Source organism: Pleurodeles waltl, chromosome 6 (assembly GCF_031143425.1).
Source record: "Pleurodeles waltl isolate 20211129_DDA chromosome 6, aPleWal1.hap1.20221129, whole genome shotgun sequence".
NCBI classification, from domain to species: domain Eukaryota; kingdom Metazoa; phylum Chordata; class Amphibia; order Caudata; family Salamandridae; genus Pleurodeles; species Pleurodeles waltl.
In genome coordinates, this window is record NC_090445.1 from 1,189,102,824 (window position 1) to 1,189,128,058 (window position 25,235).

The 25,235-nt window shown below is 45.9% G+C and overlaps 1 protein-coding gene across 1 annotated transcript in view; it reads right to left on the minus strand.

Moving 5' to 3' along the window:
- Window positions 1-25,235, minus strand: part of TLL2 (tolloid like 2) — a 1,863,287-nt gene that overhangs the window by 506,840 nt on the left and 1,331,212 nt on the right. The window contains exon 10 of the mRNA XM_069240439.1: window positions 1,330-1,432. Within this exon, the coding sequence (XP_069096540.1) occupies window positions 1,330-1,432 (103 nt within the window). The remainder of the gene's footprint in view (window positions 1-1,329; window positions 1,433-25,235) is intronic.

A 25,235-nucleotide genomic window follows, 5' to 3' on the forward strand; every position in this document is an offset into this window, starting at 1 on the left:
TGCCCATGCGTTTTAGTCTTTCATCAGTATGAACAGGAAGATTCTGCTAACTGAAATTTCTTTCTACATTATAATCAACAGCAGTCAAAACGTTCCACTGTTGTAAATAAAACAGGACTTCAAAGCTGCAAAGTAAACGACTAAAGAAATCTTTAATGAGACCATAAGACTATACCTGTGGACAAATGTTAGCTATTATTTTAGAAACGTTGTCTACTACAGAATAATGCATATGATTTATTATTTTGTTTACTGACTTGAATAAACACTTTTGTATTTGAAACAAAGCACTAACCCAAAATAAACAATACAAAGATGCGGGTACTGATGTCACTAATAAACCACCTAACTTTAATTCACGATGTATGATAGTATCATGGCACCAGTATCCTCTGACTGCAATGCTCAACTAAGCATGTATTCCTTTTGTGCGTTGGGTGTAGCTTTTTGTTGACCTGTCGTTGCTTATTGACCTATGTAATTCTGTACTATATAGGATTATAGATGGGTAACAGTAAATTACAGGGATGTTTATCTGCGAGGTGTTCAGAGTGACATCGAATATACAAGAGCAAAGCCCAAGTTTTCTATGATCTCACTCAGAACCCTGAGGTGGTAAACATTCACTTTTTACCCATCTATAATGTTATGTATGCCCTCAAATCATCTTTCTCTGATTTCCACAGACTACACAGGGCAGAGGAGTGATGGGGGAGTCATACATAGCATGGCCTCTCCTCTCAGTCCCAAATTACCAAAACAAGATCAGTGAGCCACCACCACCACTCTACGTCTTCCCTTATCTCTCCTCCAGAAGCTGTGCTCCTTTCTTTCCAGTGCTGCTCCGACAGACTCTCAGAGAACCCATACATAGCAGCCTGAAATTCCTTTATGACACAGCAACAATAATTAAAAAGTTGTGTTAACCCACAAGTGCTATGTCATAACAGTGGACTCCTGGATTTAGAATCCATTCATTCAGGCTAATGGCTCACTAAGAGAACTATACAGAACAAGTGGCAAATCCATGTGAGGCATCCTGCGCAGGGCATCTATCAGTTCGAGACAGCCTCTTCCTAGAGTCACAGGGAATGTAGAATTCCGAATTAAATCCATCTTAGAACACAGCCCTGCAGATAGCAGTCTGTGTAGGAAAGAAGACACTGACTGTCCAAAGTAATTACATGCTTCTGTTGGATGATCCTTCTTGGTAGCACAACATCACCTGCTGTGATGCTGTGCTATCCAGAACGGTTGTTCAACATTCACTACAAAGTTCTTAAATTAATAATTTTGAAATAAAATGCGCACAAATTGAAGGAAGATTACCTAATAATGATGCTTTCCTCCCGTACCCATCGCGGACTTCAACGTAGTCATACCAGCACAACCGACTCTTAAACAGATCCATAGAAGTGAAATTTAAAACGATCTGAAAATGAGTTATGAAAATAGTGATATTTTACATTGCTGAGTAGAAGGTGGCAAACAGCACAAAGCAAACTCCAAGACTATTATCTAATGGAAAGTTAGAAAATTGTCTCCCAGACACAATGGCTGTTAAAAGAAATATAATTTTGTTGGTCGTGCAGTGAAGTGTGCATGAGGAATTCATTTTGCAATTCTTTTTAAAGTTCATCATAAAAACACCAGCTCAGGCAATACTGAAAACAAAACCTTGCCCAGTCACTGTTTTAAGATGTGTAAACAAATGTAAAGATGGGCATTTCCCATCCCTAGTGATGTTTTGGCATTTCTTAAATTGATTTACTGGAAACTTTACAGTCTAAAGACCCCTCCTTCCTATTCTACAATCAAACATGTTCGCAAACACACACACACAAATTCCATTCAACCCCTAAACACTTTCCTTAGCTCCAATCACTTGGAAGTCCATCAGCTTTTTAACAACAGCCCAACTTCCTGGGGAGAGGATGTGGCGTAAGTGCCTGACCTGCTGACCTCGAAGCAGTTGGGAACCAGGCCCGAGTCTCGGCTCAACATCCTGTGGCTCTGGTCAAATCACTTAATATCCCCGTGCCTACAGTTCAGTGCCTTGTGGCCCTCACAGGTGATTTGCTGTGCTTTACAAATTCTGGATTTATATACTGATGGCAAATGTAGATTCCGTCTTCAAGGCCCCTTTTAATCGTGGAAACTGAGTACATGTATAGAGAAGCTCTATGATCTTATAACTCAGTTACAGGCAAGCATTCTTCATTATAATAAAATGATAACAGGGAAAGCTCTTACTAAAAGTACATTTTCAGTATGGTCCAGTCGAACATGGTGGCATAGTATGCTCTGTATATGTCTCTTTGGTTCCTTAACTGTTTCCCCAGTTTCCTACATTAATTAGCCCAATGGCCTTCCTCAGGCACGTAGCAAGCTTTCTGGAAAGCAATACATAGTTTCCCAACATGGTAATTACATTACTTTTCGATCCACCAGGCCCAGTTATGGTGTGATGGGGTTATTAAACACACAAATAAGGATTGACCATATGTAAATTGGAAGTGGTCAGTCAGTTGAGCATTGTTCATGGAATGTATTTCTGACATCTAGCATTAGGGAAGGTATTTCCCTGCCACTCATGCCTTACTCTTCTTTTGCCCTTATTGCTGAGGTAAGAGAGACATTCAGTAGCATATTGATTCTTTTCATATCGAATTACTGTGGGGAGGCGGGCACTGCAAGTTTGCCTTGAGCAAGCTGCAATTACCTCCAACCAACAGCGGGCTTGGGGCTCCCTCATTTGAGCTGTACTTCCCGGCAGCTCAATTAAAATGGGTAGCCAGGTGGATACCTGGTCGAAATCTTGGTTAAACTTGTCATCACTCCCCCCACTCACCACTGCCATTATCAGGAATATCCTCCTCCTACACCCGTTACCGGCCCTTCTCAGTCACTCCACATACATTTAGCATAGAAGTGCCTCTGAAGGTTTCGTACTCTTACACGGCATGATCTTCCATACACTTCAGGATTCTCTCTAGTTGGGATCCCATGCTATCCAGGTTCATATTCTCCTGGGACATTACATGCCTGGCAGGATTGTTTACTTACCATAGCGGGGGAACTTTTTTTGGATGGACATTCCCTTCCTTTTTCTTTCCCAGCTTCAGGTGAACTTTGGGGTTCCACCTGGCCAATTCCTCACCTGTTGCCACTTCCATAACACTTGTTATAGGTTGTGAGGAACACAAGATGAGTAACCTCCCTCTCATAATGTACTACAAACCCTGCTTACTTTTAGTGCTTGTCCACATTTGATCACATCGCTCTACAGAGAACTTTGTAGACAGACCGGTATTTAACTGGGTCCCCGCCGTACTAGGGGCCAGATGTATCAAAGGGTTTTACCCATTCTGTGTCTATGGGAAAATGTGTTCGTACATATGGCCCTAAGTGAGAGGACAGAGGGTGTTTAACTAAAGGAATGGGCTAGGGCACTAGCATTCCTACACAACATCTCGGGAAACAAGAAATGTAAAAACAAACAGTTTCACATTTTACACCGTGCCTATCTCACCACAGCGCAACTAAAAAGAGACTCGCCCCACAGTGAATCGGACCTGTCCCTGTTGTAGATGGGATGAGCCAGATATCCGATACATGTTGTGGCAGTGCCCTGCTATAAATTCCTTTTAGCAGGATATGCACATCATCCTACAGGATATCACCAAACTCATTGACCATGACACCTTGGAGGCCTGCACCCTAGGCATTTTTAAATGCACTTAACGTCATGTGGGTCGTACCCGATTTGCTAGTCTGGCCTTACTTTTAGCTAAACTAACACTTACCTTACTTATATTGGAAGGCACCCGTTGCTCCACCGGCGGAGGCATGGTATGAGTGGTGCAAAAGTGGGGAAATGCAGAGGGTACATGTAGGAGGCTGGCCTGGCTTATAGTGGGTACCAGAGGTACTTACACCTTGTGCCAGGTCCAGTTATCCCTTATTATTAGTAGAATAGAGGTGTTTCTAGCAGCTTAGGCTGATAGAAGGTAGCTATGGCAAAGCAGCTTAGGCTGAACTAGGAGACATGCAAAGCTCCTACTATACCACTTATATCATATAGCACAATATCATAAGAAAACACAATACTCAGAGTTACTAAAAATAAAGGTACTTTATTTTTATGACAATATGCCACAAGTATCTCAGTGAGCACCCTCAGTAAGAAGGTAAGTAATATACACAAGTTATATGTACACAAACCCAAAACAGGTAAGTAAGAGTTAGAAAAGTAATGCAAACAGTGTAGAATTACAATAGGATGCAATAGGCAAACATAGGTCTGGGGGCAACACAAACCATGTACTGCAAAAGTGGAATGCGAATCACGAATGGACCCCAGACCTACGGGAGCTTGTAGAGGGTCGTTCGGACTGTAACAAAACAGTCAGGGTGTCCAAGATACCCCACCCCAAGACCCTGAAAAGTAGGAGTAAAGTACCCCTACTACCCCAATGGGACATATTAGTCATGATAGGGGGATTCTGAAAGAACCACAAACACCAGCAAAGCACTGAAGACGGATTCCTGGTCCTGACCTTCAAGTCAAGGGGACCAAGTCCAAGAGTCGCAATAGTGTCCGGGGGGCAGGAGCCCAGGATACCCCAGATGAAGGTGCAAGAAGGCTGCCTCCAGATGGAAGAAGCTTAGGATTCTGCAACAACGAAGAGAGCTAGGAACTTCTCCTTTGGATGGAAGATGTCCCACGGCGTGTTGAAGGTAACAGAAGTGTCCCCACGCAGAAATACTGCAAACAAGCCTTGCTAGCTGCAAGGGTCGCAGTAAAGGTTTTTGGGTGCTGCTGGGGACCAGGAAGGACCAGGATTTCGTCCCTTGGAGGAGGAGACAGAGGGGGCGCTCAGCAACTCAGAGAGCCCCCACAGAAGCAGGCAGCACACGCAGAAGTACCGGAGCAGGCACTTAGAAGATTTGTGAACCAGAGCTGGCTCCGAGTCACAAAGGAGGGTCCCAACTCAGAGGGTTGAGCACTGCAGGAAGGAGTGCTGGGGACCCAGGCTACTCTGTGCATGAAGGAATCCTTGCAGGAGGGCACAGAAGCCGGAGCAGCTGCAAATCACGCAGTACACAGGTTTGCAGTCTAGCGTGGGGAGGCAAGGACTTACCTCCACCAAACTTGAAATGAAGGATCACTGGACTGTGGGAGTCACTTGGATAGAGTTCCTGTGTTCCAGGGACCACGCTCGTCAGGATGAGAGGGGACCCAGAGGACCGGTGATGCAGTCTTTGGGTGCCTGCGTTAGCAGGGGGAAGATTCCGTCGACCCACAGGAGATTTCTTCTTGGCTTCCAGTGCAGGGTGAAGGCAGATGACCCCCAGAGCATGCACCACCAGGAAACAGTCGAGAAAGCCGGCAGGATGAGGCGCTACAATGTTGCTGGTAGTCATCTTGCTACTTTGTTGCGGTTTTGCAGGTGTCCTGGAGCAGTCAGCGTTCGATCCGTGGCAGAAGTCAAAGAGGGAAGTGCAGAGGAACTCTGGTGAGCTCTTGCATTCGTTATCTGAAGAATACCCCAGAGGAGAGACCCTAAATAGCCAGAAAAGGAGGTTTGGCTACCAAGAAAGGAGGATTGGCTACCAAGAGAGTGAAGAGCCTATCAGAGGGGGTCTCTGACGTCACCTGCTGGCACTGGCCACTCAGAGCAGTCCAGTGTGCCCCCAACACCTCTGAATCCAAGATGGCAGAGGACTGGGACACACTGGAGGAGCTCTGGGCACCTCCCCTGGGAGGTACTGGTCAGGGGAGTGGTCACTCCCCTTTCCTTTGTCCAGGGATGGGGGATCCCTGAACCGGTGTAGACTGGCTTATGCAGAGATGGGTACCATCTGTGCCCATCAAAGCATTTCCAGAGGCTGGGGGAGGCTACTCCTCCCCATCCCTTCACATCTATTTCCAAAGGGAGAGGGTGTAACACCCTCTCTCTCAGAGGAAATCCTTTGTTCTGCCTTCCTCGGCTGGGGCTGCCCAGACCCCCGGAGGGCAGAATCCTGTCTGAGGGGTTGGCGGCAGCAGCAGCTGCAGTGGAAACCCCGGAATGGCAGTTTGGCAGCACCCGGGTTCTGTGCTAGAGACCCGGGGGATCATGGAATTGTCCCCCCAACACCAGAATGGTATTGGGGTGACAATTCCATGATCTTAGACATGTTACATGGCCATGTTCGGAGTTACCATTGTGACGCTATACATAGGTGGTGACCTATGTATAGTGCACGCGTGTAATGGTGTCCCCGCACTCACAAAGTTCAGGGAATTTGCCCTGAACGATGTGGGGGCATCTTGGCTAGTGCCAGGGTGCCCACACACTAAGTAACTTAGCACCCAACCTTCACCAGGTGAAGGTTAGACATATAGGTGACTTATAAGTTACTTATGTGCAGTGAAAAATGGCTGTGAAATAACATGGACGATATTTCACTCAGGCTGCAGTGGCAGGCCTGTGTAAGAATTACCTGAGCTCCCTATGGGTGGCAAAAGAAATGCTGCAGCCCATAGGGATCTCCTGGAACCCCAATACCCTGGGTACCTAAGTACCATATACAAGGGAATTATATGGGTGTACCAGTGTGCCAATGAAAATTGGTAAATTTAGTCACTAGCCTGCAGTGACAAATTTAGAAAGCAGAGAGAGCATAAATACTGAGGTTCCGGTTAGCAGAGCCTCAGTGATACAGTTAGGCACCACACAGGGAACACATGTAGGCCACAAATATATGAGCACTGGGGTCCTGGCTAGCAGGATCCCAGTGACACATATCAAACACACTGACAACATAGGGTTTTCACTATGAGCACTGGGCCCTGGCTAGCAGGATCCCAGTGAAACAGTAAAAACAGACTGACATATACTCACAAACAGGCCAAAAGTGGGGGTAACAAGGCTAGAAAGAGCCTACCTTCCTACAGTACAGCTCTCTGTTACAAGGAGGCGAGGCACATTCGCAGGCATTCCATATCCCCTGCATGGGACATCCTGAGTCTTGCTTTACAGAGACGTCCATTGTTCATTATACTACATATATCATTTGCTAAGTCTGGTACTGTTTGCTATTATTCATGCCTTCAATAGATGTCGCATCCTCGTTGTTATTCCCTGCATTTCTTTCTTCAACTTAATAATCTCAATAAAAAGAATATTTAAAGACACGTTCAGTAGTAGTAGTAAAACGAATGCCTCTCTAATCGTTAGTTCCTTTATCTTTATTTATTATTGATCACCTTGTGTTTACATTTCCCGTGGAGGCATTATGTCAAGATAGTAATGAGTTGTCCCGGCTTCACTGGGTTTACTTGGCCGCCATTTACTTGGTTTAGATTTAGCTTCAGCAGTAGGCAATTGTAAATCAAGCACTTCTGATGCTCTTTGCTCAACTATTGAAAAATAGAAGCTTTCTTCCATTAGTGGTCCATGCGGCAAGTATAGCTCAGCCTCAGGGAATGCATCTAGCTCATTTGCATTTTGCAAATCCAAGTATGCCCGTCATCAGTATTGTGAGGGGGAGCAAGTTGTCTGCCATCATCATCAATATCATGGGAGACATTTTGCATAGCATGACCTGTGTCAGAGTTGGATTAAAATAAGGCCACCAGCCTCTTATAGTAGTAGCATCAAGAAAGGAGTTTAGAATTCGATTCTGGCTGCAAACTGACTGGTTGTATCTTCATGACCACATACTATGACACAGGACTGGAGCAAACCAACCACATCTCAGAGTCAGATACTGATGTCGGGATCAGATCCTGAGTTAAGATCGGCTCCAACACAGAAGGAGTTGTCATGGACCATAGAGCCAAGTGGAAGGATGAGCCAGTGTCAGAATGGGCCTAAGCATGGGCCCATGAGGTCAGTTTTTACCAAGGAAGGGCTTTTCTGTGAAGTCCAGCTCGAGCCTCCTGCAGTTCCTTGGGGCCCAAAGGCATGCCAGAGCGAGACAAACGCATCTGAAAAACCTAAAGCATGGTCTCCACAATGTCCTGTGGGGCTGAAGACAGCATGGGGAATTCTGGGCGTAGAAGGACCACCTGTAGACCGAATGGGGCCTGAAGTCTCTTTTGTGGTATGAACCTTTGGTTGACATCCTCACAACTCACCTGATTTCAAGTGATGGAATCGGTTTGAGTCCTGCTTAGCCTTCTTGCACTTATGGTACATCCTCAACTTTGACTTACCCAAAGACTTTAAGCAGGACTTTGCATACGATGAACTCCATACAACAGGATCATGAATGAACCCGCAACTCGGAGTTGAAATAGGACTGGGATCTATTTCTTGACGTCAATCTCTTCTTCAGCAACTTAGAATTTCACCTCCTGTTCCTAGATCACCTTCACATGCATGATTCCACATTAAACACACAACTTCGAATCTTGACTTGACCCCACACAGTAAAAAGCACTTGTTGTACAGGTCCACAGGTACATGACTGATATCTGCTTCCTGCAGTCATGCCATGGCTTGAACCCGGTCTTTTTCCACTGAATTAGAATCCCAGGCACACTCTCACGAGAGGGTGTGAGTTATAGCTACCTTAGGACACAAGTTATAGTTACACGAGGTAACTCTAACTATAACTGGTGAATTCCAATGGTTTGGGATGTTTAAAATGTGAGCCTAACTATAAAGTTCCTATTACCTCTGTTTTTTAAGTGAATTTATAAGTTTTTTAAAATTCTATTTTCTAACTATAACGTCCTGTAACCTTTGTTTTTTTCAGTGAATTTCCAAGTTTTTTTTTTACGTATAGTAATTTTAATTACTATACGTTAATCAAACTGTCGCCACGCACGGCGGCAGTTGGCCACCGGTTCTGGCCTCTGGCCAGACCCTGAGGCCAACCCCCTATAAGCACTCAACCATTCACGTCCTTCACACATGGGCAGGGGAGGTTGCCCGCAAGACCTCCCCTGCAGCGAGACCCTGCGGTGACCACCTCCTAACCACCCAAACCCATGCTGTGCACAGCCCTTTCGCCAAGCGCAGTGGGAGTTAGCACCAGCTCCTCTGGGTGTGAGAATATGTGTGAGGGTGTTTCTAGTGGTGAGAGTGGCTGTCAGATTTTGTGTCTGGTTGTGAGAGTGGGTACATCAGTGTTTTAGTGGGTGCGTCAGTGTGTGCACAGGTCCGTGAGTGGGTGCATGAGGGTGTCAGTGGGTCTGTGAGTGGGTGCGTGAGTGTCTGAGTGGGTCTGTGAGTGGGCACGTGAGTGTCTGAGTGGGTCTGTGAATGATTATGTAATTGTCTAAGTGGAGGTGTGAGTGGGAGAAATTGATTGAAAGAGACAGAAAAAGCGAAAGAGAGAGTTTTCTTAGGTTTTAATATCTCATTTACTTAGAATGAGATATTTTTGTTGGATATAACAAAAAAAGAGTATTTTATTTTAAAAAAATGGAAATGAGTCCAGCTACACTGAAACCTTTATTAAAAAAAAATTGGAAATGAGTCCAGTTGGACTGGAACCCCCATAGCTCATTGTGAAGATATGTGACCTTCACACTGATCCATGGGAGTTTTCTTTTTTGTTCATTTTCTTTTTTAGCCATTTATGGGCTTTGTGGTACTGCAGGGGAGCCCTCAAGGGCTCCACCAGGGTCCTTACTTTCTTATTTATTTATTTTTTAATTTGTTTTATTAAAAAGCACTTTGCGGACTATGTGTGACCACAAGGAAGCTCTGAAGGGCTCCCCCACGGTCCCTACTTTTTTATCTACCGATTTTTTTAAAAATTAGAAATCCGTTTACCGGCTATGTGGGACCGCGAGGGCCCCTCAAGGCTCCCCGTGATCCCTACTTTATATTTATTTACATAATTAAAAAGCTCTCACAGACTACCTGGCACTGCGGTGGAAGCCTTAAGGCTTCCCCACAGTGTCTATGCTTCAGCAAGCACAGAGCTGCTTTGGCAGCAGCTCCCTGCTTGCTGAACCATTTAATCTCTGTCCCCTGCATGCGGGTGGTGGTTCCCGGACGCCCCACATAAAAAAAAAAAAGCCTTGAGGAGAGGATGCCAGCAGCCCCCGCTTTTTTTTTATTTATTAAAAAAAAAGCCCTCTTGACATGGCTCACACGGGGACATTAAACTAACGAAGTGCGGGAGACCACGCTTAATGTTTTTTTAATTTAACGTGCGGATTCGCGGATCCACTGTCTCCATTTGTAAAATTTTTTAAAAAAATAAATTTCAGCCCGATGGGGTGACCTAAGGAGTCAGTGTGTTCGTTCCGTGGCCCCTTTTCTTTTTTTTTACTTTTATTTTGGGACTTGGCTGAAGTCGAGTCCCAGGATGGCTGACAACATTTCAACAGCTTCTGTAGTTGAAGGGCTATCAACCATTCAGATATCTGCACAAGATCGGAAGGGGTCGCAAATCCTTCACGTCCCTAGATATACAAACTAGATTTCCCCTTAATTCCTCAAAAACTACTGAACAGAATTACACCAAAACACAAAAGCACTCTTTCTGGATCAGGACCTATCTTCCTGCCAAATTTGGTGTAATTCCATCCAGTAGTTTTTGCGCTATTGCTGTTCAAATTCCCTATGCAAAAATTAATAGGGAAAATGTGTTTTGGGACCCCTCTTTTTTCTCGGCCTCCCTGGATGGATCACCTCAAAACTTTTCAGGCAGCAGCTGATGCGAATGGCAAATGTTTTTGGAATGTTTTGTGAAGATTTGACAAGCGACGCTAAAGATGGAGGCAAATAAAAAAACTATTTTTATACAGAAACTAGGTCCTAACTATAACTACATAGTGGCAACCGCCACTGGGTAATATACACATATATATATATATATATATATATATATATATATATATATATATATATATATAGAGAGAGAGAGAGAGAGAGAGAGAGAGAGAGAGAGAGAGAGAGAGAGAGAGAGAGAGAGAAAGAGAGTTGTCGGAAAACCGATAAACTTGGGTGTGGCACTCCTGATCCACTCCGAAGGGCATGGAATGAAAAGAGCTGAAAAGAGCTCGAAATATGGTATTTATATTCCACTGCATTTCATGGCTTCAACAGTTGAATGGAGTCACTACACAGCCTCATTGCATCATTGGCTCACAGGAGAATTGCTGAGGAAATTCTCTGAATCCAGTCTGGCTCGATGGATATTTTTGAGGTGAGGGATTTACAGCTAGAAGTATCTGTCAGAAAACAGCAGCAGACATTTGGCTAAAAAAAAGTCACCATACTGTGTCAGTAGAAAAGAATGGACAATATGGCAATGCAGAGATATGTGGCAATAATGTAAAACTAAACATGTTAATGAATATTTTACCATAAGTACCCTTTAATATTTAGTCTCATGCTCAAAGGGTCATTCTTCAGCTGCCTCATCCTCCTGGTAGCACAGATCAAAAGAGCACAATCCACATTTAAATCTGAGACGGAACTCATTATTCTGCTGGTACTCTACTTCAGGAGCGATTCAAAAGCATGTAGAATTTATGTCTCTCTATCATGAAACTTTATTAGTCTGCATATTTCACATGAACTTTTTCCCTCCCCACAGCCAATCTTAAGACCACCGACTGCCCTAGCAGTTGTTTTTTCTGCTCTAGTTGACATTATTGCACAATATTCGCTCCAATATACCAATGTTATTGTTTTTGGGTGATTTGAATGTACATGCTGATGACCCTACTCCCACCTTAGCCACCTAGCTTTTTCAAACTTTGGCTGTTTTTAATCTAATCCAACAAATACAAGCCCCTACTCATCAGGCGGGCCACGTTCTTGAGCTGATCATTACTAATTACTCTAAGCATGCAGGCCAATGATCCTGAACAGCTGATTTGTTCCGATCATTTTTGCATTTCTTTTGTGTTTTATGGTCCCTCTGTACAGACTAGGGCCCTGATTACGAGTTTGGCGGTCTTTTGGCAAGGCCGCCACACTGGTGGCTGCCAAAAGACCACCAGTAATGGCGGTACAGTGACCGCCATATTCCGAGTCACAAACTGAAGACTGCCCAAATACAACCACAAATCCAAAACTGCTAGGCCAACTGAGGGCAGGAGAGAGACGGTCCCACTGCCAGCACCGCCACGCCAACTACACCCCACCCTCCATATTATGACCCACAAATCAGCATGGCGGTCACTGCATAGCAGAAAACCATTGGCGGTGCAAAATGGCTGCGGTAAAAAAAAAATCACCTCCACCAGAAGCTGACACCACATTGGACAGTCTGAATACCCCACACCTGACACACACCACACACCTGCACAGTGCACTATATAACACACCCTCTCACACACACCCACAATCCTTTGCAACCACAACTACCAACAGAGACATTGAGGAGCACACCAATAGAGGACATATGCACCAACACACTTCCCAACCATCACACAGCACACAACTTCACCAGAAACATAATTCACACATCGCCACTGCACACATACACCAGATACCACCAGCACACACAACAAAACACCCTCACCCCACCAACCACCCTACACCGCACCCTACACACACAACACCCCCCCACCCACAACACAACCCCCATGTCCCTTCAGAAGCACCCACGTTTCACAGATGATGAGTTGAGGGTCTTGGTAGATGAAATCAACAGGGTAGAGCACCAGCTCAGGTCCGGCAAACGTCGATGGGCAGGAAAATGGAGTTATGACAGAGGATCGCTGACAGGGTCAACTCAGCTGGCACCCATCCACGCACCAGGGAGGACATCAGGAAGGAGTGGAATGACCTACGGGGCAAGGTGCATTCCATGGCATTCAGGTACCAGATTGCCATTAACAAGCATGTTCACATCGTGGGAGGAGAAGGTCTTGGACATCATGCAGCCTGAGGGCTTGACTGGAATCCTCGGAGGACTCAATTCTTGTAAGCCAACAACATTACCCAAACACCAACTACTCCTGGACAGCATGCTTCCCCACCATTCACCACCCCTAATCCACCCCATCTCACACTTCTACACCCCTCTTCACCACATACCTCTCCACTGCATGCCACCCCACCTCACTGCCACTATCCAAACACAGTCCCTCGCTCATGCACAGATACCAATCAAAATGCCCAGCACCACAACTACCACAATACATCACTCCCTACACATCAAAAAAATCACAATCCCATTTCACAGTGGAACAACTGCACGAAAACCGTAGCACATGCCACACCAACTGGATGCTTGAACTGCGTGCCAACACATAGCAATGACAGCAATGCCATCCACAACCCACAATGGAAAATGGATACAATGCCACAATATGTCACATGCAAGCAATGTCTGCAGTGCTGCAGCGGTCAAGCTACTCCGTGCATCAGATGACGTTAGGAACAATTACATCTCAACAATGTAACACCTTCCCTTTCCATCCACAGGTCCCGCTGCCACCTGGCCTGGCCGATGCCAGAGACAGACAGCCCTCCTCAGGCTAAAGGCCCCAGTGGATGTCTGGAAATTCTTGACTTGCGTGGCCCCTCTGGGACAACTGGTCAGTCCACCACCACAAGTCCCACCCTGGACACATCACAGTCTCCCACCCATCTGGCTACCACAACACAGCCAACCCTTCATCCCCAAACCTGTGTCCCAAGGACAGGTCAATCAGCAGTGTGCTCCACAGTACAGGGACTAGAGTCAAGCCCACACACCCAAGATGAAAGTCCTGGTGCAACTGGGAGTAGGCACACTGTGCCAGGGGCACAAACACAGGGGGCCTTGGGAAGTGGAAGGGCACCTGTGGGCCAAAGGATGGGGCACCCACAACAAACGACTGCCCAGGAGGCCATCACCCAAGTCCTGGGTGCATACCACCAGTTCCAGGACACTATGGGCAAGATCCTCACAATTGCCCAAGAGGACCAGAAGCTGCAGAGGGAATAACCCCAGGAGGTCATGCAGCAGTGGCAGACCCTCAATGCCACCATGGCCTCCACTGCAAGGGCACTGAAGTAACTGGCCACCATTCTGCGTGCAAACTCCACCCACCAGCAGGCCCTTTCACTAGCCACATTCTAACAGATCCCTCCATTTCTGCGGCAGCTAGTGGAATGGAGGCCTTGTCAGAGGATCGACAGGCCACCAGCACCCCAGCCCCTGTAGCTGAGGAACCCATACACAAGCAGGGAGTCCATCCAGACATCCTGGAGGACCTGAATCCAATACCAAGATCACTGCCAGGAAGTGACCCTCTTCTGAACATTCTCCCTTGTCTGCCACTGACACACCCTGTTGACTGCCCACTTTGTTTCCATTTTTCCATAGTCCCTTGGATACTGGACCTGGGCTACCTACAGCTGGGACAACTACTCTGATGATTACACCCACCACGACTCCACTCATCACCCATTGCACTTGTGAATAACATTAAACACCTTTGAGCGCAGCTACTGCTTAGGTGTCTTTATTGTGACAAGTAAGATCTTCTGGTGTATAACATGTCACTACAGTCAAACCATTGTCCTGCAAATGTCTGTGAGATAGACAGAAGGGGGAGCAATATGCAGCAAGGTAGATTGTAGAGCAGACATTTTCTTGATACATGTGTCAAGGGAGCCACCAGACAAGGCAGGTGCGAGAGTTGACCCACACAAATGCCCTCTAAATAGACCAAGACAGGGACAATTTTCACAATAGGAGTCAGTGTAGGCCACTAATCACACATGCTGTACAATGTCACAATCCCAAGTGTGATTTGGCAGGTGGAATCACAAAGCATATGCCTATGTCAGACCTACATATCCTAGACAGCCACACCCAATGGTACTTCCCCTCACAGCTGACAAAACTCATCTAAAGGCATTTTCCACAGTCAATAACAGTTGGGTCACACATTCTCCCATTGTGGACTGTGAGGATTAATAGCAGTACTGATCACACCACTAACGTTGGCACTACAATTGCAGTTGACAAAGCAGTACAGGGAACATAGCACATTGACACGGAATTGCACTGGTGATGCTAAACAACATCAGAGTGAAAACAGCACTCACATATGAACAGTAACACCTCCTCTGATAGGGAAAATGTACCCCCCCCCACCAAAGCCACCCAGAGGGAGAGCTGCACTCAACACCTCCACTGATGACCGACACCAGGAGGAGCTATCTCACAAGGCAGAGAGGAGTACAAGTCACATACAGAACACTTGAGACCTACTTGTTTCTCATGGAAAGTATTGTTGAATTGACTCTGCTCTAGAGTCAGCTGTATCATCATCATCTTCCTCCTCATCACTCACTATGTCCCCTCCAACAGCCACTGGTCCAGCTGCCACCTCCTCTACATCCAGCAATGGGAAGTGACGCGTCAGGGCCAGATTGTGTAGCAAGCAGCAGGAATCAACAATATGGCAGACTTTAAGTGGTTTGTAGAGTAGGGCACCTCCGGAGACATGTAGGCAGCGGAATCTGGCCTTCAGTAGGCCAAAGGTCCTCTCAATGACAAGCCCCTCTTGCCGTGGGCCTCACTGAAACGGTTCTCACCATCTGTTGTCAGATATCTCACAGGTGTCAGCAGCCAGGGAAGGTTAGGGTACCCAGAGTCACCTGTGTGCACAAAGGTAGAACATATCTCATTACCGGTGGGGACACAGAGCACATTGTGAAGAGAGGTGAGATTACAGGGGCACACATACTATTGGATATATACCGATGAGCCAGACCTGGTATCTCTGTAGTTGTGCTATCATGCGTGGGAGGTTGCTGTTCCGCAGAATGTATGAGAACCAGGGAACTTGGCCATAACCTGCGAGATATATTGGTCAGTGAGACACACCACCTGCACATTTATGAAATAAACGTTTTCCGGTTCCTGTACACTTGTTCATTTATACTGGGTGGAACCAATGTAATGTGGGTGCCATCTATGGCCCCTATCACATGAGGGACATGTGCCAAATCACAGAGGGCAGCCTTAATAGTGGGCATATCAGCATGTTGAGGGAACCTGATGTAGCAGGGCAGATGTTTGAGCAAAGCACAAAGTACATTCTTCAACACATAGCTGAACATCAGCTGTGACATCCCTGCTGCCAAGCCCACTGTCATCTGAAACGAGCCTGAGACAAGGAAGTATTGCACTGGCCACACCTGTACTAAGGCAGGGATGGCATAGGGATGATGTATGCTAGGCAACAGATCAGGCTCCAACTGGCTACACAGCTCCATGATGGTATGAAGGTTCAGACAATATGTCTGTATGACATGCCTCTCTTCCAGAGTAGCCGGGTCGACTAGGGGCCCATGCACAGGAGCAAGGCTCATCATCACCATTGCACCGTATCTGGGAATAGGAGAGAGGAGAAGACAAAAGTTGATGTATGCAATGTGTGGACATTGGCAGTCTATGCAGTAGTCACTCTATATCATCCATGGCACACTCAAAATTCATCTCCTTTACACTTATTGAATGTAAAATGGCAATCCGCTGTCCTGCATGCACAGGACAGTTGGAAGTGACCTCATTCCACCGGCGTCAGATGTCATGGCAGTAGGTGGTCTAAACCACCGTGCAACTCCTCATTGGATAACACTGTTGCCTATGGGAGACTGGGGCCAATGGTGATCACCACCGGCTGTGACGGTCATGTATGCGGCGGACGTAACCGCCATTTACTGTACATAGCTCACTTGACTCCTGATACTCATGCAAGCAGAACCTCCAATGCGTGTGCTACTGTATTCTGACTCTGGAAGCCAATATGCCACGTCCTGCGTGAGATAGGACCCCAGATCTCACCCAGGAGGAGCTGGAGAAGCTTGAGGATGGGGTCCTACCCCTGTTGTATGGGACAGCAGAGCAGCATGTGAGTCTCATGTCACTGTCCTGTGTGATGTGTGTGAGGATGAAAGGCATTGGGATGAGGCAGACGGAGTGGATGCATGGAGATGGTTGCGGAGTCTGAGCGTTTGTTGCGTGATGACACGTGAGTGTGGTCATGAAATGTGTCTGAAGTGTGATGTCCATTGCTGACTGTAATGCTACTCTACATGACTTTGTCCTTTGGTCTGTGTCTCCAATGCACGTCAGCGGCAGGATTGGTCAAAGATGTGTGCCATTACCATGCAGACAGGACTTATGAAGGCATTTCATTCAAACTTGGGATTTGTGTGGTCACCTGCAACAAGGTTTAGGAGCCCAGCTCCTACCATCAGCATCAGTACAATTGAGGTGTCAGGGCATTGCTATTAGTATTAGCCTGCTACCGTGAAAGAGGTAATCAGTGAGTACTCATTCAGTTGTCATGTACTGTATGTGTAGATAGGCACAGTGGGCCCACATGTCACTGCACTATTTGTCACTGGATTAGTGGGCATGCTACCTACCCATGCAGGATTCTGTTGAGTACAGGAAATGTCTCCATACACGACCCTGATGATGTGCCAGGCACTGGCCATGTGTGACTAAGATGACCCTCATCAAGTACATGAGTGCTACTGTACCGCCATTAGCAGTTTACCTCAGCATTGCTGTAGTTTCCCCCATGGTGTCCTACTGTTGTAGCATGTACAGGGGAGGGCATGCCCTGACATGGCATAACAGCAGATGATGATGTTGTTACTCTGTGTGTATGTAGGGTTGGGATTGACCCATTGCACCCCATCTTTTTCTCCCACCCTCCCTCTCCATCTCTTTATTTGTGTGCATCAGCATTATCAGGCAAAGAAGAAGAGCACTGGCGAGTGGGGAAGCTGCAGCCCATAGGACCCAGGAGGCTGATAACAGCGGAGCGGAAGGGACCTGTGGGACGGTGGGCAGGGGAGTGCCACGGGGGAGGCAGGATCGACGACAACATCTTAGGATTCCTCCTCCGGTGGATGCTTCCTGGTAGTGGCGGACCCGTCTGGGACCATCCCAGCACCATCCTTGTCCACCATCCTCCCTGTAGCTCCCCATCCAGTTGCCCGTGCCCGCTCACCCAGGAAGATGGGTATCTCCTTTGCCGCAGGCAGCCCTGCTGCCCTCAATGAGGAGGCTATTGACCTCCTGAGGTCCATCTCGGTGGGGCAGTCAACCACTGTGAATGCCATCCAGGGACTGACATCACAGATGCAGAAGTCCAATGCCTACCTGGAAGGCATTCACGGTGCCATAGGCTGCCCTGCAGAGATAATTTCAGCCTCTGGCCTCCTCACTGACGGCAGCCAGTGTCCCTTCTTCTTCCGTCCCCCCTTCAACTACCTGCTCCCAATTCCACAGCCCTCGCCCCTCACCCATCCAAGGCATACCTTCCTACCAACATGCAACCACATCAACAGACATGGATCGCAAGGACAAACACAAGTACCACAAAAGACACCACCACCATGCACACACAGCAGACACAACAACATCCACTCCCGACACAGACTCCCCCACCACCTCCCCTCACACCACTCATTCCTGCAGTCACCACATCATCACTCCCAGATCCTGCCACAAGTGCCCTCATTCCCACCATCACCACAATAGAAGACCCCAATACATGCACCCCATACAACACATGTGCACTCAGCACAACGGTCAATACCCTCACATGCAGCACTTCCTCCCTACCTGCAGGCACCACAACATACATTCACACATCTACCCTGCCATCTCCCTGCATCTCCTCCGCTCCCTCCCACTACACCTAAACACCCACACTCACACAACTAACAGTCACACAGCACACACATGACATCCACGCTCGCACCTGCACCCAAGGCACGTGTCAAGAACCCTTGAGTTGCAATGCTTTGACTCCTGCGAAGAGTGGGAGAGGAGCGAAATATTTGCAATTCAAAAGGTATCCACAGTGGCAGAGACAATGTCCTTATTGGAAAGTATTGTGTCAAGTTATATTACAGTTATTGCACATCCAAGATGGCCGTCAGGTTGTGCCAGCACAAGTTACTGTTCTAGTGTTGCTCTTCCACAATCAAGTTGTTAATAGGCGCATGATGCTTGTGTGCCGCGCACTTCAACTGAGTTCTGACTGGAGTCCTGAGGCGAAATATGAGAGCGCTTATCCTGAAGTAAAAGTTGTTGGCATAGGCACCATAGGTCTCAACAACCCTGAGGTAAAAGTTATCAGCGAAGGCACCGTAGTCCATAAGAACTAATGAACCTACATTGCCCTAGATATTTGATCCCTAGGAGGGGGTGGATTATTCCCCTATGTAGACTGCTTGGAATAAGGAATTAAAGAGAATCTCTCAGCTATTTGATGACCGATACAAGTGATAAGGTAGTGTTCGCAGTAGTGAGGTATCTTCAATGTGCTTGGGCAGTAAGATCCAGAGAGTCCTCATCTGATTGACTTGCAATCCTGTAAAGAGGTGTGACTGACTATTGATTTATTAAGATGCTATAGACTGACAGGTCATTAACTGTGCGACACTACAGATTGATCTTAAATATTTTTTTTCTTTTAAGATTTAATGTATATATGTATTTATTCATTTGTAAATGTCTTAGGGCTTTAGATTGCTTACCAATTGTGTGATATTTTAGACTACTTTTTTAAGCGAAGTCTTATTTTAAAGACTAATGTTCACATGTATTTATTCTCTTGAATGCTTTTGTGGCTTTTAGCCGAAATAAAGAAATATTATATAGTAATGAACAATTCAAGTAAGTCTCACATAATTCTTGACAATGTAAAGTTGTCGAAGGTTTCAAGGTGATTCGCAGCATCCTGAGAGTTGCGCTTGGAATCTATGTAATCACTTGATATGAACAATTCCAAAATACACCAGAGAACCTTTTTATAACTGTATTTTGATGCTACAGACTTCGAAGTAGTCGGCAGGGTGTTAGAGAGTTATCAGCTGAGTATCAAGGAGCGAACATTACAAGAAGAATTTCAAACAAAAAGAACTGTTACCTACAAAAGGAATATTTAAAAGACAGTCAAAAGAATTCCAATTTCATAAGTCATATGACAGTATTTAATTTTACATATATAATAATATATTAGTAACCACAATTTACAAAAGGAAATTAAGGCAAGAATGAACTAATAATGCATGCCTACAGAGACAATAGTATTCAACAAGAAAACATCAAATTGACTATTATCTCAATCGAATATCAGATAGTCCATCATCCTAATATATACCAGTTGAGAGAAAGAGAGGCAAACTCCTCAGAAACTGCAGGTAAAGAGTGTGGAGTATAATAGAAGAAAAAACCTAATTAAGTGTTGGTAATGTTATAGGTGTTAAAGAAAACAATGTGTCCCTAGTAAATGTGATTGTAATTTTTCAGGTGTCGCTTCAAGATAAATATAGAAGAGTCTAGGAGACTGAACAAAAGAAGAAGCGGACCTCTGAGGCAGTCTCTCTTACCCCATTCCCCTTTCCCCTTCCAGGGTGCTCAAAACAAGGAACTATTCGTTGCAAGTAGCTAGGGTTGGGAATTGAGGATTAGTCTTCTGCTCCTGAGGGAATCGAATCAAGGTACTCTGACAGCACATCACCGTACACACCTCACAACCACTCTCTCTCCCTCCACTCCCAAACGTCTCTCCCATGACCAACCTTGTGCCCCTAAAAACGTTTCCTGCATGAGTTTTGCCTGTTCCCTCCCACTGATCCAGTCCTTGTTCCCCTCAAGCACCCTGTTCCCCTCCAAGCCCTCCCATGGTCCACCTGGTACTAGCCATGCCCCTCCCCCACCTAAGACTTCTAACCCTACAAATCCTAAGGTCACCACTCCCAAAGCAAAATCCAAGCCCTTCTCCCAAAATCAAAGTCCAAACCTAAACCCCCCAACCCAAACCAAAGGAATCCCCTTCAAACCCAAACCTAATGACCCCACTCAAAACCCAAGCCCCCACCTGGGCCCCTCCATCACCCCTGAGGTGCCTGCATGCCCAATTGATGACCCCGCCATGTGGAGGCCTCTTTGCAGTTAGGAGTCAACTGGGGGCAATGGACATTGCCCTCTGTGTCTGGGGCATACGTCCCAGTTGGACGGGCCAGTAGGCCTCTTTTGTTCATAGTTGCCATATTAATTGAGTTTGCACTTGAATATATATGCATCAGGGACTCCTTGGTGTTGAGGGTTACATATCTGTCCTGCCTTTCCTTCCACATGTATGTGTTGCATATGTACGACTTGGTGTGTGGTTTGTGTGCTGTGTGTCTTGGTACGAGTGTTTGCATGGCGGCCCTAGCAGTGACGATTGTGTATGCCTTCTCTCTAGTGTGTGCTAGACGGGTGTACTTACGGTTGGTGTCTTCGTCGCTGGTTTTGGAGGTGGATGGCCAGCAGGAGCGTTGGGAAGACTTCCAGTTCGGGTTCAATGGCGGCTGCAGACGTGCCTGTGATCCTAAAGGTAGGTGTCCCCTTTTATGTTGTTTGTTTCCGCAGGGCTTTTCGTGGCGGGGCAACCGCAGTGGATATCCTGCCGGTGTGCGACCTCGTAATATGGTCAGCGGTAACATACTCCCTGCCGGCCTGGAGATGCCTATCACCGGGCGCTGCGGCCCACCTGCACTGGCGGCACTGGCGGTGACATGGCTGTGTTCCGGTCGAAACACTGCCATGGTCATGATATGGCGGTCTGCTCTGCCAGGCCTGTAGAGATGTAAATGCCACCTCCACCGTGGCGGCCCTCGGACCGCCAAACTCGTAATGAGGGCCTAGGTGTGTACCTACCCAGAAGATGAAAAGGACGTGGCAGAATCTGTCAGAGGAATCTCTGGCTCAGTCCCTCAGCTCCTCTCCTCAGACTTTACAAGGAGCAGTTGAATCTGACGTCTTCCTGTTTATAGTTGGATTTCTAATTTGTTAGATTGTATCGCTCCCTCAAAAAACATCCGCACCCTGGTTTTCCCCACCCCAAACAATGGAGAAAAGTCTATGCAAAAAATTAGAGCACAATTGCAGGAAATAGTATGACTCCAATGTTAAGACTCTCTACAAAGCTGTGCTTGGGAGATTTGGCAGAAAAACTCATCTTGTTACGAAGGAATGTTTTGCACACCATATCAAGGCGGTAGCTAATGTGCCTAAGGAAATGTTTAAAATAGTGAATGCCTTTGTACCTCCTGGCGGGACAAAATCTGCTTTCTCTCTCTCTGCTGAATTCTGTGAAAAGCTGTCTGTCTTTTTTGATGAGAAGATTCAAAATGTATACTCTGACTTTTCTTAGGCTCTGTTGGAGGCCTCAGTCATTAGTTTAGTTGATAGGGAGAAGTTGGAAACCATTCCTTGTGTTTCTTTCTGTCACAATTCAATCTTCTATGAATTTGCCCCTATCTCTGAAGAATGGTAGATGAACGAGATATTAAAAGGGAAGTCCGGCTCTCCGGATGATGTCTGTCCTCTGCATATTTTCATACTTATGGCTCAGCTCTTTAACCCCCCCTCAATAAAATATGGAATGTTTCACTAGTGTCGGGAATTCATCCCCCCATGTTGGAAACAGACATCTCTTCTGCTGTTGCTAAAAAAAATCCTAATGCTGAAAAGTATGCTGAGCAATTATAGGCCCATATCACCCCTAGCTCCTGTAAAAGTCGGCAGAAGTTGGCCTATCAGCAATAGTCCACATTTGTGGGGGCCAATGCCATTTTCCACATTTTCCAGTCGTGCTATCGGGCAGGATTTAGCACAGAGACAGCTGTTCTGGAGGTGGCAGAGTTTCGTAGGCAGAATTGGGACAAGAACACACCTGTTATGGTGTTGCTCCTTGATTTGTCTGCGGTGTTCAACAGTGTATAACATTCTATTTTGAACAGATTTAGCAACCTTGGCAGCCAGGGCAAGGATCTTTTATGGGTCAAATCCTTCCTGGAGAGCAGATTCCAACAGGTGTTTTTACACTTGTATTGTTCATCTCCTTAACCAGTGGTCCCCAATCTGTGTTCCGGGGACCCCTGAGGGTCTGCAAAGCCTCCTCAGGGGGTCCGCGACTGCTTAGAAAATTATATAATTTTACCAGTCTAGGACCCCAGCTTTCAGTAATGGCTCATTTGGGGGGGGGAAGGGTCCCTGGATTCCAATAACATAAGGATTTAGTGGGGGTCCCCTATGTTCCATTAAGGATAAAGGGGGGGTCCACAGAAGTCAAAAGGTTGGGAACCACTGTCCTAAACCATTGGTATGTGGTGTAGTGTATGGCTCTGCTCTGAGCCCACTCTTGTTCAACCTTTACCTTTCCCCGTGGTGAATCTCATCAAATCTTTGGATGTCAAGGGAGTGTTGTGCACTGATAGAATCCAGTTGCATTTTCCTTCCAAGATAACTTGGAAGCAGCTTGGATGGACACTAATTGCTTGAAATTAAATTCTGATAAAACAGAAGTTTTGGTTTTTAATCAAAATTGTTCCCCAACACCCTCCCTCGGGTTGCTTGCTGAACTTAAATCCAACCTCTGGAAATTTGGACATCCTTTTTGATTCCACTCATTCCTTTGCTGCGCAAATTAAACAAGTCTTATCGGTCTGCTTTAGGAAGATGAAAAACAGAAATTAGTTCCTTTACCTGGTTCCTGAAGAGATAAAGAAGACAGTAGTTCATTCTTTAGTCACCTCTCGTCTGGATTACTCTAACAGTCTTTACCTTGGTCTCCCCATGTATCTGATACTCAGATGTCAGTTAATCCACAATGCTGCACCAAGGCAATTCAGCATAGTCCTGAGGGGTCATTATATCTTTCCACATCTGAGACACGTGCACTGGCATCCGGTAGAACAGCGTATTAAAGTTAAAGCTCTGACGCTGGCTTTCAGTGTCTTTCATGGTGAGTCCCCACGTTATCTGTCCAATAGACTGTCCCTAAACACTCATGAGAGAGTATATAGATCCAACAATAGCCGCCTCCTTCGGATCCCAAAATTCCTTAAGACTTATCTCATGGCAAAATTACAGAAAACCTCCCACCTAATCTTCATCAGGTTGAGTCTTTGACAAGCTTCAAAAGGCAACTTAAAACCTGGCTATTTAATTCAGTTTAGTCACTGTCACTTCGACCTGCCTTACAATGTCTGCTTGAGCGCCGGGATGTTTCTGTTGAAGCATCTGTATGCTTTATCAAGTGACATTCGATTGACTGTTGAAGAAACAGATCAGACTTTAATCCACACCCAAAAAGTGCACAAATACCAAAATAACTATTATGAATTCCACATCTTTGTAGCTTTAAGATAAGAATCTACAATCAAAGTACTTCTAAGTGGAAAGCATGGTAACCCCATATTTACCTATAAATGCTTACCTTGTCAATGTTTTGATTGTCAATATTTTTGAGGGAAACTAAAAGGGGATGAGTGGAATTCTGTGATTAATCTTAGTCACTGGTCAATAATTGGGCCACTTTCCGGTCTACCTTCTTAACCCCACTATGCCACTCATAAAGGAAACCAGGCATATGCAATTAGCCTTGTTTCTGTTCCAATAGCCAAAGTGAAGCCTGAACTGCCAAGCCCGTCCTCTACAAATGTGAAAAAGTAACCCCACACTGGTTTCAACCCTATTTAGTTCTCATTAGTGTGGTATAGCTTTATTACAGTAAATGCAGAACTCACATCTGTAAATACGCATCTCACTTAGGTGGTGATACTGAGAAAAACAAAAGATGATGGGTGGAATTAACCCAATTGATAAAACTTGAAATTATGATACGATACCTTCTGCTGCAATGGTGGATTGCAGAGAATCACAGGGAAATGGATATAATCAGTCAGAGAGATTGGCGCACTTATGAAGGAATATATAGGACTACAATTTTTAATACATTCAGCATGACTGATCATAGTATCACCCAACGTCTGATGGCTATAGGGCAGATTGTTAAGAGAATTTAGAGGAGGGGTGTGAAGGAAGAAAACAATTTGTGTGTCATCAATGTAGAGATAGTACAATAACCAAAATGGGGAGGTAATATCCCTATAGGGGTGGGTTGTAGAGACAGAGATGAAAGAAGAGGGCATAGTGGGGATTAATAAACAGCACCCGGTTGGTGCTGCTATTTTTGAGTTGCAAGCAAATGAGAAAGAACAGGCAGAACAGTGCTAGGTTAGCCAGTTTTGATGTCTAGTAGGTCTAAATAGGAAAAGAGTGAAGATTCAAACGGGTCTTGACCTAAGATAATGGAAGAAAGGTTATTGTAATGGGCCCTAGTGAGAAAGATGAATGTGTCGAATGTGGTTGTGTTTTTGAACAGCATACACAGAAACTCGGCTGGAGAAGATGTGAGACTAATTGAGACCAGTCACTGCAGTACCGTGGCCCGGTTCAGGCTCTCA